We start from the raw sequence: 17,836 nt of genomic DNA, 5'->3' as shown, positions 1-17,836 counted from the left end.
GGCAGTTGGTAGGAGTTGCTTTATTAATAATCTAGTGTGGTAGGATCTGTATTGCTTGTTAGCAAATCAGCTGCTCAGTCTCCTGGGCTGAGAATAAAGACTTCTAATCTGGAGTCCTACATGTTCAAAGTTCAGGTTTACCTGCAATTAGGTTTCTAATTAGGTTTATCCTGTCATTTGCAAAAGGTTTGAACAATTGTCAGAAATATGCTATTGCAGATACAGTCACTAAAACTTTTTCTATAACTATTTATCTTTTATTTACTTTTTGCCTACTGAATCCAAAAGTAATGAAATCCTTGTTCATGAACATGACATTTTTGGATGAGCACACCTGACTTTTTGTGGTGCAGCTGGGCTCCTTTACATTAAAGGAAATGACTCCCACGTGTAATCCTGGTGCAAATTCCCTCTTTGCTGAAGGGACAACAGCTCAAAGAAAAATGAAATATGTCCAAATATCTTAGCATTGTGCTCTGGCAGGTTAAGACTGAGATTGAGAGAGCTGTGGTACCGAATCCATCACAGAATGGTTCAGTCACATCAGACTTGCCTTGGTTTCTAGAAGCTGCCTGTTGGTATATAAGCTCAGAGGCTTAACCCAGCCACTAAGATAATCACCCCCAAACTTGTTTTGTCATCTCTTGCAGAATGCTTCTAGGCAGATTTCAGTGGTGTTATTGTCAGTTCACAGGGAATATGTGTTATGCTACAGCTCTTGTTTTCCACAGACAGTCATGGGTTCGCAAAGTCTATTCTAGTTGTCCTGATGCAAGCCTAGTTGTCCAGGCTCTCAGTACCTTTCCGTCCTCTTGTCCCACAGTGGATGTGTTCTCAGCTGTACCAAAATGACTTTAAACATCAAAGTATGTAGCATAGAGGTGGGCCAGAGTTTTGGCCAAAAGTGGTATGATTACTGTTTTTTAAGGATGTAAGTATGAACAGCCAGTGTAATTGGGGAAAAATGTGTTCAGAAACAGGTCTTCTAAGTCTTTTGTGTCAATCCATTTTGACTTGTGGGACTTTGCATATGATTTGAGCTGGAAGAAAGCCCTTGCTAGATGACACACCAAAGCTTTAGCTGACATTCAGAACAGAGGAAGCTACAAAGCAAAGGCAGTTGGAACCTCCCCAAATGCTGCAAGAACAAACTGTGACATTTCCCCCCTTGTTTCTATTTGATTTAATGATTTGGCTTCAAGTCAGTTTTTGTTTCGATTGTTTAGTTTCAGCTGAAGAGCATTTTGCCCTCTTCTCCTTCTCATCCACTGCATTTCTATCTGCATGCATCCTTGCTGAAGCATTCCTTTGGTGGAAATGAGAAGGCAGACACCCCACACCATGGGGGTGTCAAAATGGCAGGGGCACTTCGTGGGCTGTCTCCCTAAACTGTCTGTGGTGTATCCCAAGATCCTGATCGTGCCACTTGGGAAATTAATTTCTAGAGTCCTTGTTCCTGGCATTTGTGAGTGTTTGTTCTGGGGAGGCCAGGTTGGATCCAGTTTATGAGGGGTGCTTGGGTGCATAGAGGCTGGATGGCTGTATCCTGACAAACATTTTGATGGTAGCTCTAAAGTTCACCCAGGCTTAGGAACTGGACAGTGCTCCTGGGCCTGTAATTTAAGTACCCCCTTTGGGAATGGCCCCAGTGGGAGTCTTACAGGGTTAGTGCTTACCCTGTATCTTGTAGTCTTTTAAACTTCAGGTAGACCTGCAACACTTTCCCCTGACTCTGGCAGGGCTCCTTCCTGCAGCCTTGGAGAATCCAACTCAGATTCACATGGATTTGGTGCTTTTTTTTGCTGTTCTCTCTGAAACGACTGGGAATCTTTGAGAAGGGAGTAGAGAAATTTATAGGTAAAGTAGCTCAAAATATTTTATGAGCTGATCTTATGTATCAGTTTAAATAGCAAAACAACCAGCCTTTCTACTGAAGGATTTAATGCGTATCACGTCTAGCAAGGCTTTGGTCTAATAAAGGTTGTTTTACTTCTTTATATCTTCATTTTTCATTACGGGAATGCAACTCCTGAATTTGAATGCGCTGTGCTCCACTTGAAATCCTGTTGTACTCTGTCAGTCTTGTAAAGATTCTGCTTTTGGATTGGCTTTGCACACTGCCCTGTTGTCTGGGTGCAGCTTAGTTTATACTTGCTACCTAAATAAAAGAACCATATAAAGTAAACAACTGCCCTTTGAAGGCTCTGTGATATCCCTAGTTATGAAAATATTAACCAAAAAGTGGAATATGGGAAAGTGACAGGATGTGAACATGTGCTTGTGACTCTCATCCCTCCTAGTGTAGGAAATTGAAACAAAATTGAGCCAATTGCATTTTTCAGCCTCATTTTAGCCTTTAGCCCTCCTTCTTCTCACAAACCACTAGAATTTAATTTGGATAGTTCAGCAGAGCTACAGTCAGATGCAGAATTGATTTATAGATGCTGCTATTAAAAGCTGATTATGTGTGCATGAAACAAACTGTGAAGCTCAATTAGTTAGAATGCTTCCTTCAGAGACTATTCTGCAGGAATGTGTTTTATAATTCAGTTCATACTGTATGTCTACTTTTAGATGCTCTTCAAGAAATTGAGAGCACACCCTTTGCTAGGAAAAGATATGCATTCCATTTAATAACTGTTTCCTTTTATTGTGGACTGGAAATTGATGGTCGTGAATGGCTTGTCCTAAGTCTTTCCACTGTGTAATTTAGTATGCTGCTGCTGCATATGGAAATTTTCCCCCCTTTACCTCCCATAACTTGTTTGTGGCTGCTTCCAACACTTTTTTTTTTTTTTTTTCTTTTTTTTTTTTTTTTTCTTTTTTTTCTTTTTCCCCTTTTTTGGTGAAGATGCACAGCTGGACTAGTTAAAACTGGATCAGTTGCCCATAATAGTTCCTCATATGTTTTTATGAATGATGAGAGCTGTTAAAGGCTGGTGACCATAAAGAGTAAAATTGCTTCTTTCTCCAATACTCATTTGGACTGGTGGAGGTCCTCTGGATTTGTGGAGTGAGTCCTGGTGAAAGTTACTTTCTGTCTTGTTGAAGTGCAGTAATTATCTCATGAATGTGACTGAAGTGACAATATCTGCTCTTGACACCTCCAGGAGACGCTGGTGTGATGTTGGTGTTTGCTGCAGATTGTCTCTCAGAGAGGAAAATGTGTCCTAAATAGGGAGGGTTTTTTGGGAGCACAGCAGCTGCCAAGCTTGTCTTCTGGAGGGCTGAGTTCCTGCAGGTCTTATGGTCAGTGGTTTTCTTCGCTGAGCTTTCAGGCTGCTTTGCAATGTTAGATCTTAAAGGATCTATCCTGAACGAGGAGTGAGACGTGCTTTGAGTTCAGGCTTTTGTTTCTAAAATTGTCACTTTCATGTTTCTATAAGTTAAAGATGATGACACTATAGATTCGTGAATTGCTGTGGTGTGGTCAAACCAAACACATGCAATATTCTAGGAAAATAAACCCCAAATATGTGTATCATGGTTAGAGACAAATTTCTCATTCAAACTAATAATTCTCTCCTTATTTTTGCACTCCAAGAAAAGATTTATGCCTTTGGTTTTGAGTATTAAAAATGTTCACAGTATGAGGTTTTATGTAACTATTGAGAAACTGCAAATTATTGTCTGAGTTATACCAGTTTGATTTTTCCAAGCTATTATGGAAGAAGCCCAGTTCCAGTAAGGTATTTTTGTTGGGTCTTAGGCTGATTACTAGGAGCCAAATATCAAGAAGAAGCCTGAAGCAATATTTATTGAGCACAGCTGGTGATCTATCAAGCACCTACTGCCAGTGTTCAAAGGCAATTGGAAGGAGGGATTTGCACTCTTGTGTTAGTGTGAAAAGAATGGATCTGACAGATCAAGGACCTTTCAATCATCTTGCTTTTAAGAAATCCACCTGGTGCCTGCCCTGAGCAAAGAGTGTTGTGCTTCATAAGAGTAGTAATAATTCAAAGGCTGTGTAGCTTTTTTTGAGCAGCAGGTATTATCTGACCAATTTGCAATACCAAAACTGAATGGCCACGTGTTTTGGCAACGTAACACTCCAGCATTTAGTGTGATGGTAATCTCAGTTTGTTGGCTGCCAGAGTGATGCAATCAGGGCTTGATTGTCTGTGTACAAGAAGGTTATCTGAGGCCACAGTGAAGGATTATAGGGTAGCCAGATAAGGTTTTATAGAATAAAGGATGGAAAGTTCTCATCCAATGTAGTGATCAGGTAATGATTCTGGGTGACATGAAAAGACTTCATAAATTATTCCTGTTTTGTGGATGCTGTGGCAGCTCTGTGTTTCCTCTGCCTCTCCCACAGCAAAGAGGACTGAGGTGGCTCTGGAGAGCTCCCTGTGATGGTGAGGATTTGTTTCCTTCCTAAATCACAGCCCATCTGTAGTACAGTGTTTGTATCCAAATAGCTCCAGTTAGAATAAAAGGGCCTGCATAAAGGAGGAATAGTTATAAATTTATGGGCTGGCCTTCTTTTAGGGTAGGGATGTTAAGCAAGTACTTTCTTTCATCAGTAGCTTATGAGAACATAGTGGAAATTTGGTAGAAATTAACTTTTTTTTTTTTTTTAATTTTATTTTTTTTTTTATTCCTCTTTGTGTAAAACAAATTAAATTCAACTGAGCGAGACACTGTTTAGGAGCTTGGTTAGGACTTGTTGCACAGGTTGTTGCATTTCCTAAACAGATACTAAAATATTCCTGATCCATAAACAAAATAGACTGTTTCTGTTAATGGAGAGCAGTGTCTTCATAAGTCCAACTTAAAGAATAAAACTGTTTTAAGAATAGTGCTGCAAGGTGAGAGTGGTGTACTTGAGAGTTCAGCTCCAGTGCTGCTGAAAGAAAATCACCACTTCTATCGCTGTTAGCTCTCTACTGCTGTTCCTGAGTTAGTGTCCCCAAGTAGAGCAGAATGCTCAAATTGCTGTGACAAGAAGCTTGTGAATTGATTTATTTCTTACACAGTTGATTACACATGCTAATGAATTGATTTTGTGCATTAAAAATGTATATTAATTTTTTGGTATAACTTATTCTGGAGGTTGGGAATTATTTTTCTAGCATTCGACATCTTATTTTGTAAATTATCTCTCTAGAGGTTTTAAGCTTGGGCCTTTTTTATTTTCTATGCATGTTATGTGCAAATTCAGCAGAAATATTTCATCAGTCTAGGCTTTGTGTGGGTTTTTTAAAGTAAAATCTTTATTGTATGTGTGCCTACTACTCTAACAAATGTTCATGGGATCCTGTGCAAGCAGCAGCAGGAAAATACCACCCAACTGGAGCATAGAGGAATTAGTTAGTGATAAAATATTTTGAAATTTGGTGAATTTTTTCACTGTTATTTAAAGCTGACTAAATTGTTTGTTGTTTTGTTTTTCAAATTAGTTTATTTATTTATTTATGTATTTATGCTATTAGGTGGAACAGCTTTCAGAAGTCATTAAAAAGTTGCTCAGGTCATGTGTCAGGGTTTAGGCTCCTGTCTAGTGTTCTCACTGTGCTTCACTGCCAGTGAACCCAAACTTTGGATGAGCTATCAAAGTTGCAATCTGGCCATCCTTGAAGAAAGTAAGAGTTATGACACTGGGTCAAAACAAAAGACCACCCTGCCCCAGAACAGAATAGATGTCACAAAACGTGTTTTCTTTCACTGACACAGCTCCCATTGCATGCAAAACTAATGTTTTAAATACTTTGGTCCCTGCTTTTGCCTGTCTGTTCAAGTGTGCTTCTCAGAAATAGCCTGTTATTTTGAATGAGCCTGTAAAGTAACATAAGATTTTATACTGAGTGTTTTTTCCTCTGTTTATTTTAGATACTTCAAGAAATGTGAAGGCATCTCCAGAAACAGCTGAAATCTTTTTTCAGAAGTTAAGAAATAAATGTGAATTCACAATCCTGGTGACCTTAAAACAAGCCCGTTTGAATTCAGGGGTTATTCTCTCTATTCACCATTTAGATCATAGGTAAGTGCTGATACCTGTCTGCTGGCTGATGAAAGTATATGAATTCGCGCATTGAAAAATTGACCATAAATTAGAACAAAATTGTTGTGTAGCAGATAATTTGTAAATATTTGTAGTGTTTGGATAGGCACATTGTGCAGATCCATAAAAAGTCACAAGGGAAGGGCAAGAGGGCTTTTCTTTACATGTCTCTTTCTTGCCATGTCTCTTTCTTGCCACCAAGGGCATGGAAAGCCAGTTCTCTACTGTGGTTCCACAAGGAGCAGATTCTCAGCTGGTGTAAATCTGTCATGTCACTATAGTCACGCTGACTGACAAAGCCTGGCCCTGTCAGTACACCTCGTCATCGTTTTTAACAATGCCAGCAGTCTTAAAAAAAAAAATAAATCCTCCAGTTATGGGTTTACATCTTCCCATGAATGGCAGAGCACTTTACTCAAAACGTTGTCAGCTTAAAAAAACTAAAGTGAATGACACCTAGCATTTAAGGATTATCCTTTTGATAGAATAAAGACTGCTAGAGAAATAAGATACTTTTTATACATCTGTTTGAGTAATAGCTATTAAAGATAACTGCCCTATGATTCTCTGACAGAATAAAAAGACGTTTTCAAATGTGCACTTTCTAAACAGTCGTTAGCACGAGAAACAGGTCTCTGCTTTAGGTTCCTAGTTGTTTATTTTCTTGTGCACAGTCCCATAATTCTTCCTTTAGAGTCTCACTACAAAATAACAAAAAAAAAGAGACATGTTCAAGCACAGCAAAATGTCAGTTTCTTTTACCTGAGTGTACAAGTTTTCATTAGCAAGTATGGTGACAATTATTTTGTGCTAGAAGATGCTCCAAGTCAATTTTTATTCTGTTTCTCAGAAGCCCCATCTTGTGCAGTTTAGCTGTTTGTAAAAAAAAAACAAAAAGACCAACCAAAACACAAGCCACAAAACAAACAAGAAGGAAGACATTCCCAAGGATCATTATGGCAAGTTTATAAAAGGATTTTCAGACTTGTAAAGGGCTAGTTGAGTGTCTCCTGGATGGCATTAGATGTGCCCTCAGGCTTTTAATAAACACATTCAGGTGTCTTCTGTGCTAGGATGTCTGTGTGCCAGAGATGTGTTTGTTAGTATAGCTGTGCTAAAATGAGGGCTGACCTAGGTGTGGGTAATACTGCAACCAGACAAGCATCTCATTTTGTTCCTGATACGGTTTTAATGTTCTTTTATGATGAATGATAAAGACAAGAGAAAGATGTTAAAAGGAAGCATTTGGATGGTTTGTATTAAATAGCTGCTTCTTCAGTGCTAGATCTCAATCTCTGACCAGGGACCTGGCTGTAACAGTCCTTTTAGTTCTTAAACAACTTCTTGTGGAGTCTCTGTCACAGCCATCATCATAGTTAGTAGAAAAAGCAGCAATGCCAAACCTGTCTCCTCCACTCCTTTGCACTAGCTTTAGCCTTTTATCACACTGATGTCACAAAATTCTGCACTAGCATTGAACTTCTGCCTTGCAGCTGTATTCCTAATTTACCCAGGTCAGTACTAGCTCTTGTGTTTCTGCAATGAGGAGCTGAATGGTGGTGAGGAAGGCTGAAGGTGACAGTAACCGAGGGATGGAATTAGTTACCACACAAGTACCTTTTCATGTGCTTTATTTTACAGAGCTTTCAGGGCAACTAATGGTTCCTGGGTAAAACCATTTTTATGGCACAAGAAAAGAAAAATGTTTAAAGAGTGGGAAAAGGTGAATTTATTCATGGTTTGTGGTTTTAGAAATAGAATAAAAACTCATCCTCTCTTTGCATGGGTCTAGGGGCATTGGCGGAAATATGTGAATTCACATCAAGGGCATTTCCTAAATTGTAGGGTTTTTAAATTTATAATTCTGTTTATAAAGTTAAAATTGTTAACGTCATTCAGAGTTTACTGATCCAGTCTGTATTATCTAGTTTTATGTAGCTGTTTTGTTCCTTTTTGCTGGCTCCCTTTTGAGAATCATCAGGAATGAATACTTCTGCTGAAACATGGTCATGCAACTATTTAAGGCATTGAGTCTTAAAAAGTTGACAGGGCAGGTCTCAGAAAGTTTTCCTTCTAATGTCACGTGTTGCATGCTGTGCTTGTGCTATCAGAGAGATACAGAAGTTCTCCATGTGAGTCTCAGACTTGGGCATTTGCTGAGGCTGGGCTGTTGCTGTCATCACTAAAAGATGCTCCTGAAATGATCTACTGAAGATATAGTAATCTTTTTATACTCACCTAAATGGTTTCTTTCGTTTTCCTGATTGAGTTATCAAAGCTAACTTCGCCTCTTATAATGATTATACATTTCTCTAGTACTTAATGGATTAAAACATTTTAAAATTAATCTTAAAGTGAAAGAATCTGAAATAATACCTGTAACTGTCCTTTCTGAACTTGTCCATACATTCCAGAGCTGTTTCTTTTTTCCCCACTGATTAAAGCAGCCAAGGAGTTGAGACAATGGTAGTTTTGGTCACAGTGTGGAGGCAATAATTTCAGAAAAATTTCTTGTGGTGTCAGAGAATTCAGATTACACATCAGTAATTGTTCAGATGAATTTCAAGCAGCTGAACACATCTTTTTTGTGTGGCAGATTTATATGGCAAATGTCTGAAAGATAGAAGTTAAAAATGTCTTCTTGAGGGCTTTACCTTGACCACAGACAGTGCCCTGCCTAAAATGTGTTGTAGTTCATGGTAACAAGGTAAATATTTTTAAATGTGTTAATGAAGGTATACCTTAAGTCTGAGTAGAAACACTGTTAAACGCTGATTGCTCTGTGTTTCATCTCTCAGTTTAAGCTATATTATCCTCCTCACTTCTGAATTTGTCTCACTTTCTTCTTGATGGAAGAGTCAGCAGAGAGATGATTTTACTCGTTGATGGGGTTGTAATATATGTTTGGTCTTGCTGTTCCATCATGCATTTTCATTTAATAATCAACAGAGGAGCTGATAATAATAACACTTTTTCCTCCTTTTGTGGTTAGATGGCTTTATGTAACTAATCTTGTATTTGTATCTCCTGAGATACTGCATATTAGGCCTCTAAAGGATGAAACTGCTGGGTTGTAGTTTAAAGATCCTTTCCTTTGGTTGATGCTTTTTATACACTGGAACAGAGAACTGAAATCAATAGTATATTATGGACAGGCATTTCCTACACTTAATCTGTATTTCTACTAATTTATTCAATTTCTGCTTTCCTTAGAATTTGTTTTCACAGCAGTTGGTGTCTTGTGATTATCTGCTGTCAAATGGACTGTCCTGTACAACAGTTTCAAACCTCTTAGTATGTAGGAGAAACTTATCTGTGACATTTTCTCTCATACTGATTTATGCTACAAGGAGATAAGCTGCCAGAGGTGAATTCCTGATGCATGAATTTTGTTCTGTCATTTGACCATTGTATTAAAATAGAGGTGGAACTGTACGTTCCCTGCTTTTGATGTATGACTGTCAGTATTTCTGGACTGCAGTGTGAAGTGTCCTCTCTGACACCACAAAATCTGCTGCAAAACTTTTGCACTGAGAAGAGCTTTCAGTATTTACCACTTAAGTCAATATTAACCACTTAAGCCAATAATTGCAGAGCAGATGTTAGGTAATATGGGACTGATTTTCAAACATTAAAGCTGTATATGGTTGTTCCCTGTGCCAAAAGAGGTACTAGCTTATTTCTTCTTTTTAGAACACTCCATGATGTTCTTTGTTGGAAGAGCGGAGGGTTGTAGTGGTCTATATTTTGGTTTTTTGGTATTAAATCTTGATTTCTGTTTCTTCTTCTATTGGAGTGATAATTATGAAACCTCTGGAATTTGTTCATAACAGTCAATTGCTTTTGAGTTCCTCTAGTGATTTTAAACTTCTCTGGTGTCAGTCTTCTATTCTTTTTGATGCAGTTTGCATGTTTCATCAAAGGTGTCAAAAAAAGGTATATTCATTCATTCATTCACTGTTTTTCCAGTGCGTGAGAAAATCCTGTGGGACAAAAGATTCTCTGTGCAGACACTGACAGTTTACCAGGCTCTTTATTCCCAAAGAAAAGAAGTTCCTTGTTTGTGTTGGTTTGGGAGATTTAAGGCCTATCCCTGAGTATGGGGTTGGATGGAAATATTTGTAAAGCAGCTGTTTTGTGTTACATTTTGTTTAATGCCTTCATGGTGTTAGGAATGACCTGTTTTCTTTAAGTGTTGGCTATAAAAGTTATCATAAAATTGATGGACACCATGTCACTCTGGCTTGGATTTGGGGTTTTTTTTTTTGCTTCAGTTTAGTTTATACTCTGTGACCAAAGAAAAAAAAGTGGCAGTAGGATGTAAGTTCCTGTAGTTTATGCACCTTACTTACCGTAACTTTTGTTAAATCAAGTGAGGCCAGCCTGTCTGGTGTAAATCATTGCAGTGCCAGCTAATCCAGGGTGAATTGTTTGAGAACATCTTACAGAATGTTTATATGCACCTGGAGCCTATTGAATTGAGACTAGTGACAGGCCTTCTTGAATAAGAGACAGAAGATTTGTTCTTTCCTATGACTGTAGTAATGCACTCCCACACCCAAGCAGGTGTTTTTATGTAAGGAAAGGAGTTTCAGTTTGCCTTTGAACTTAAAAGGAAAATGGACTAGAATCTTCTGTGACACCCTCACTGTGGTTGGTTCAGTGCCAGCACAGGGGAACTGGTTGGGCTTTAGAAATGTCTCTCAACATCTGCACCTGATTTTTTTTGCCAGCAAGCCAAGTTGTCCCTCATAAATTATTAGGTATTTATAGGAGTGCACAGGAGAGCTCAGGTGCTTTTTGGGGTGCATTAGGAAGGTGTCAGGGCTTCTGACACCTGTGCTCAGCTTTTCTTTTGTTTCTGCATTGTTCGTTATTTTGTTTTTATTAAAACCTTTGCTTTACAAAATGCACCTGAAGACCCCGCTCGGAAGATTATTTTAGGCAATTCTGAGAAGTGCAGGACACCCTCAGAAGCTGATACATTTATGTGCTGCTCTTTACACTGGCCATGTGTTAAACTGTATCATATGACGTTGAAAACCCCACTGAAATAGCTGGAATGTGAGTTTTGACAGATTTTGTTATTCTTCTGATGTTGTTTATAAGACTTTCTATGAGCAAACAAATAACAACGAAAACTGTATTCTTTTGGGGTAGGAAATGGAAACAGTTATGTTGAGACTGCCTCTTTCTCTTACTAATACTTCTGCTAGAAAGTTGTCGTATTTGCAGTCCTCTTGCTATCCTTGGAGAAACTTTGTCAAGAAAAGGGAATGAGAGGCATGGTTTGCCATTTGTTTTTACAGTGTTAGAGTTGAGAAAGTTCTTCCCTTGTTGAGTTTTTAGTAGAAGAGGAAGCTTCAGGCAGGCAAGATTGATATTCCTGGGACTATGTGTTAGTGAGAACAAAATAGAAATATATTGATAAATTTAGGTAGTGAGAAAGATGAGGAATGAGAGCAAGTGCTCAAAGACATGAATTAGTGTTTCAAAATTATTTCTTAATTGGGAAATATTATTTCATATAATAGGATATCAAATATGAATGGCATGGGCAATGTGCTGTAATACTGGGGTTTCATTTTTCCAAGACCAAGCCAACACCTTTTGTGAGAATAGCTTTCCTTGGAGTGCTTTGAAGAGCTTGGCGAGACCTCAGTTCCTGGTACTGGCTTCTTCTAAGCTCCCATAAGTGTTATGAAAATGCTAACTGGGAGCCTTGCTTTGTCATCAGCAGTAAAATTGGATGGGCTGGAGTTGCTCTTGTGACGGCCATGGACTCTTGGATCATAGCACTAAACCCAGCAGAAGCTATGCAGACTGCTGTGGGGGTAAGGGAAGATTTTGCCTCCCTGATTTGCTTGACCCCAAATTTTGGGAGGTAAGCAGAGAGATATCTCAGATGAGAGGCAAGTCTTGACTTCAAAGGCTTCTAGACCACAGCAGTTCCACTAAAATCAGAGGAGGGGCTGCAAGGAGTTGATAAGAACTATATCTTACTGACGTACCTTTTTTTTTTTTCCCCTACCTGCTTTATTAGTTTGAATCAGGTACAGACACTGAGTGGCACAGTGATGGAAAGGATTTGAACAGCCTCACATGTTTGTTTCCTAACCTCCACATCAGGGTATTGCAACCTCATTTTCCTAGCTGCTGCATTGTGCTGTGTCTTCTTTCTGTCTGGAGAGAAGCTGAGCAGTAGCTTGTGAGGGTGAATGTGTGTGGATGATGCCTCTCTGCCCTGCCAGTTCCCTTGCCTGGCTGTTCTCTCCTGTGAACATCCCAACAAGGAGGGATGTCCCAGCATGTCTTCATGCATGTCCCAGCACTGGGCTCCATCACCTGAGCACATCATGAATGCACCTTCCTCCTCCATAGTTATCCAGTGAAAGGAGCAGTGCTGTGGTGAAACAAAGCTGAAGTGGTTGAGTGTTTTTGTGGTCAAGAGAATAATCAGCAAGAGAGATGTAAATGGCAGAATGATCAGTAGGTGTCTGGCTGGGGTGTTTCAGAGGCATTTTCCTCACATGGTTAGTTTCTATGCTGCCTGATTTGGAGCAGAAATTTGTTGTTGTGTTTTTTGGGTTTTTTTTTCCTACCTGAGTCAAGTGCCCTGAAGAATGTAATTCTATTTTTTTTCCTCCACTTGATGCAGTGGCGATGCAGATTTGTTGGCAGTGCCTGGCAAGGGCTTGCCAGTAAATCAAACTGTGCCCAGGCTGGAGCACTGGCCTGCTGTTGTCCATTTTGCATAATTTTTAGCATCTTCTTTGGAATGCTTTTGTCTCCAGCAGTTAGTACCCTTGCAGATGATGTCAGGGCAGTCTGTGAAGCAACATTGGCCCAGGCTTGTTCCCACACCAGTCAGTGTGGAAAAGCCTACCAATTTCAGGGAAAAAGTGAGAGATCACCAATATGGATGTGAGTTGGAGTGGAGAACCAGTTTTATAATATAAATTTGAGAGGATGTTTTTGTTGTTCTGCTGTTTATATGCTCTGTGTTGATGTGGATAATACCCTCTTCTAATTTTTGAGCTCTCTTCCCCTGGGATCTCTGCTTTCATATAAGTAACAGTCATGGCATTAACGATACTTGAGAAAGTCTTTCAGAGAGTCTTATATTTGTGCGCTCTCTCTCTCTCTCTCTCTCTCTCTCTCCTGTTTTAGCAAGCATGTCATCCTAGACCCCACAGGCTTTGCTGTGAGAATGTTTGCTTCTGTCAAAAGATTTGGTTTTAATGAATGGATCAACATGTTTTGAACAAAAAAATACCCTAAGTCTAAAATTACAGTCTGGCTTTAAAACTGTATTTAGCAAAAGAAAGGGACAGAAATAGAATTGATGGCCTTCCTACCCATTGTACAATTGCACTAAGGGCTACAACTTATCCAGAAAAGCAAAGACCAATTTTAATTTGAATCCCTGATAAAAATGCTAGTCTCTGGTTGTCTAGGGAGAGCTCTAGATGGAAAAGGACAAAACCAGTAAGATCAAGTAGTAGTGTAAGTGAGAGGTGGGAACTAGAATCTTACAGATAAAATGAAGCTACCACTTGACTTTTTCATATAATCACAGAATCGTTTAGGTTGAAAAAAATATAATCTGTCTGGGGATATTTTGATGTCATGTTGTTCTAGGGGATGCACCAGGCAATAAAAACTTGTAGTTAATGTTTCAGAACACTTAGTGTTAGTTCCAAATTAAGTGTTCTGAAACATAGAAAAATAAAGTTCATGCTCCTGACCACCCAGTCATGATACCATGGAAAATAGCAAATAATGCATTACTAATGTGGTAGTTGTGCTGCATGAGTTGCTTTTATATCTTCATAATCTACATATAGCAGAATTGCTTGCTGCTATTGTGCAGTGAATAAGCTCTACTGAGCAGGATCTCCTCTTTTTTTTTTTATGCTTTATGTAATTAAACTTAACAAAAAAAGGCAGAAGTTTGATAGCAAAAATCTTCAGATAAAGTTTTTTTTAATCAGTAATGGAGATAAGGATTTGATTTTTTCTTAAGTACATACTGTTCTTTAATTTTTATTGATATGCCTTCTTTTCAGTGTAAATCAAAGAGCTATGAAGAAATATGTTAGTATTATACCTATAAATGTGAGTGGGAAAAGTTAAAAAACTCCACCACCCTGTAATAAATTCATAAGCAGCAGACTTGATATTTTCCCTTTATCTTCTGAAATACTTGTCTACATGCTGTAAATTGAAGCTGAAATTATTAGTTGCTTGGAGTAAGTATGTACATTTGTCATGTGAGAAAACAGGCCAAATGAATAAGCAAGCCATCAAAGACCTGGTGTTGCCAACACTGCCTGTCAGCTGGAATGGCCACACTTCCCTCTTCTCAGATTGCTGCTGTGTGCACTAGAACCATTTTGTGTTTCACCTCCTAAATCTGTAACTTTTTGCTGTACATCCTGACTTCTACTTCCACAGTCTCCCTCGTGCTAGTCTGTCACCTCCCAAAGAGCTGGTGTGACCACGTGTCCTTTGCCAGGGTGGTCATTAGAGCTCCACAGCTGAGCAGATCTGCTGACTCCCAGCTCTTACCTAGAGGTTACAATAGATCAGTGCTGAGCAGCAGAGCAAACATCACTGTTTTCTGTCTCAGATTCCTCTGGGGCATTTGAAACAAATTTCTTCCTCTTAGAAAGACGGGCTCATCCTTAGTCTGTACGTTAGGGATTGCTGTCTGGCTGGTTTCCAAGCAGAGCAGCTGATCTGATGCTGTGGCCTTGGCTGTTGCCTTTGCAATGATTGTGCATGCACAGAGTGATCTGTAGAGATGTAGCAACCTTTTTTCCAGGTTGGCATTTTCTTCTCTCCATGTTGAACATAGAAAAACCTAAGCACATAGCATCTCCCTGTGAAGTGAAATCCAAGTTTAACCCAAGGTGGGTTTGGTTTTCTTGGGGGGGGGCTAAAATCAAGTAGGCTGGTATTGATTAAACACCCACAGAGATAACAGATGTTAGAAAGAGAAGTGCAGGTTCTGCTGTTGTATTGGCGTTCTCATTGTGGTTTATTTTTCACTCCAATAGTTATTTGCTTTCTGCAGCATAGAAGACCTTGGAACTGCTGGGAGAAGCATCAATGATGTTTAAAATGGGATATCTTTGGCTGCTGGTCTCCCTGCAATGAGTGGGCTGGCCTAGGCTGATGTGGACAGGGAACTGGTGACTCAGCTGATGGCTTTTGGTAATGAGATTCTTGGCTGGGAGAAGACTGCAGTACAATGCAGTTACTCTTTCCTTTGGGAGCAAGTCCTTCAGGAGTTAAAAGCACCCTCTCTTTTCTCTCAAATGATAAGTAATCCTGAGAGTACAGAGAAGTATAGGGTGTTTTTGTCACCAGATACGAATTTCTAAGATCCAGGTCTGTTTGTTAATGCTTAATATATTTTTTGAAAGACTCTTCCAAACCTTTGGAACCCATACACTCAATTGTTATGGCCTCACAGATGGAACAAGAAGCCTCACTGTGGACAGATGTTGCATTTTCACCCGCATGTGTTTGTCAGTGCTGAGTCTTGTCCTATCTCCTGAAACTCATGAGGCTGTGACAGAGCCATCTAAGTCCAGGCAGTTAAACAAGTGTAGAAAGGGGGAATAGCAAGCACAGCATTTTGTGAAAAATTGAGTGGAAATGATTCACTTTCACTTCTATGTTTCAGCATCATGGCATTTGTTCAAGTTGAAAGCAGTATTGCTTTGGGTGTCATTTCACTTGCTTTTCTAATTGTGTTTTGCTGCTGCCTCTACAGATTATTAATAAACCATAAATGATTCTCCTAATGGCTGTTATTTTCTTTTTCATTTTGATGCATGTTTTCTCATTTCAAAGGTAGTTATATTTGTTAGTTTACCAAATAGAAGAACAAAAGATATTGTCTGTGAATGTCAAAACAGTGTGTTAATCACCATTAAAACAAAACCACAAGTGTCCACTGTTTCTGTGCAGCTTTGTGTAGGAAAATTTCCTTGCTTATTACAGCGCCATCGATTGTCTGCATCCCCTCTCAGCAGTTCTTAATTCATGAAATTTATACAGCAATGTCTTCTTTTTATTGGCAAATCTATGATTCATCTGCAGAGGTGTCATTATCTTACATGCATAAGGGCACCACAACTGTTTGTTTTATACCTCCTTAGTGGCTGTATGTCTAATAGTGTAGTTTGTTCCCTACCTGTGTCTTTGTGTGCTGCCATCATTTCTGCTATTGGCTTGGAATGAAGGAGAGCTCTTAGTTCTACCAGGATGTAATGCTTCAACATATCCATGCCTTTTCTTTTCCATTTATTTTCTGCAGCTGGGTGGAGATACTTGAAAGTTGCTGGAGGAGTCAAAATCTTTAATGTTCCCCTTCTCTTTTGGGGTATAAAAATAACCTTATTTTTATCCTTGAAGTTTGAGTTATGAAGGAGGTTATTAAGTTGACTGATGTCCTGCCACTATTATGCAATTTTTTCAGCCAGGCCTTCAATTAATTTCTGCTTCTTGCCAATGCAAAAATTATTTTTGGGCCATGAGGAAGTAAATTTATTATAAAATTTGTATCTGACTCTAGTTAACTACTTTCTTAATACAGGGGAGGAAGAAGAAATTGTCCTTTGCTGGTTTTGCAAAAAGCTAGTGTTTTTTGTGCTGTTGCTAGGTATGTTCCACTGTTGAACACCCTGAAGGAAGCAGGGATGTGCAGTAAGCCCAGCCTTCTTCTAGGGATAATGATTGTACAGCATAGTTTTGGTCTCATTTTTACTCTTCAAAACCACAATCATTGTATTTTCTATTCCTTGACGTAGATAGTGTGTTAAAGTAAATGGCATCACTCAGGAACACCTGTGCACTCAGGTTACAAGCCACTGTTATGTCTGATTGTAGATGTAGCCACAAAAATAGACAAAAATGAATTGTCCATTCTCCCAGTTGTTGTGTATCTCATCCCTTATGTCATTTTCCTTGCTCTTCAAGTTGCAAATGGTTATTTGATAATCTCTATTTGTTTCTCTTTCTTGTGTAAAAAATCATTTTCTTGAGGAATTTTAAAATGAGAAACTTAGTACTTTAAAAGACAAATGGTTAGTCAGGCTGTTTCCCAGAGGATGTCCAACATGTGAGACAGCTTGTGTAAGAGCCAAGTTTAGTTGTAGAGTGCTTTCTAAATTGAATGGCTGGAATTTCACTATCAAAGCTTGTTTGCAATCTGCTAGGTTCACTTAGCACAGCTGCACTGCTGGGTTTTTGCTATATATATATCTCCATATTTACATATATATGTGCATACATATATAGATGTGTATATATATGTGTGTACACCCAGCCTGCAAATACACATATAATTTAACAAAGCCAATATGTACACATATATAAATTGTTCTGAGGAGTTAGCATTTCTTGATTTTATATATATGTGGAGAAATTTTATTACAGAAAATAAAAGAAGATGTAGCAGTATGTATAAAAGCAAACAAAGAAGTGTTCAGTCTTAGTCCTTACTTCCCTTGGAAATTACTAATGATATCCCTATTGCAAAACTTGGGGTTGTCTTTTGTGCATTCATGCCTTTAGAGTATCACTTTCGTGCTTTCATTTTATGAAGTAATTATTTATAATAGTGTAATTCAGATCATATTATGGAAAATCTTTTTTTTTAGATGAAAACATATTTGGCTTCGAATCTTGTGTAGTTACATAAAAGTTTAAACCTGCTATTATTTGTTGCTGAGAAGAGAGACACAGTGGAAATCTGAAAAGGGTCTACTTTTGCCTTTGTATCTGCTTGTTTTTCTTCTTCTTTTAAATAGTTCTTGC

The 17,836-nt window shown here is 38.7% G+C and overlaps 1 protein-coding gene across 1 annotated transcript in view; it reads left to right on the top strand.

The window, feature by feature from the left end:
* Positions 1 to 17,836, top strand: part of NELL2 (neural EGFL like 2) — a 136,951-nt gene that overhangs the window by 12,892 nt on the left and 106,223 nt on the right. The window contains exon 3 of the mRNA XM_066319061.1: positions 5,833 to 5,983. Coding sequence (XP_066175158.1) covers positions 5,833 to 5,983 — 151 coding nt within the window. The remainder of the gene's footprint in view (positions 1 to 5,832; positions 5,984 to 17,836) is intronic.

This window comes from Sylvia atricapilla, chromosome 5 (genome assembly GCF_009819655.1).
Source record: "Sylvia atricapilla isolate bSylAtr1 chromosome 5, bSylAtr1.pri, whole genome shotgun sequence".
In the NCBI taxonomy this organism is placed as follows: Eukaryota; Metazoa; Chordata; class Aves; order Passeriformes; family Sylviidae; genus Sylvia; species Sylvia atricapilla.
This window is presented reverse-complemented; position numbering and strand designations above follow the sequence as displayed.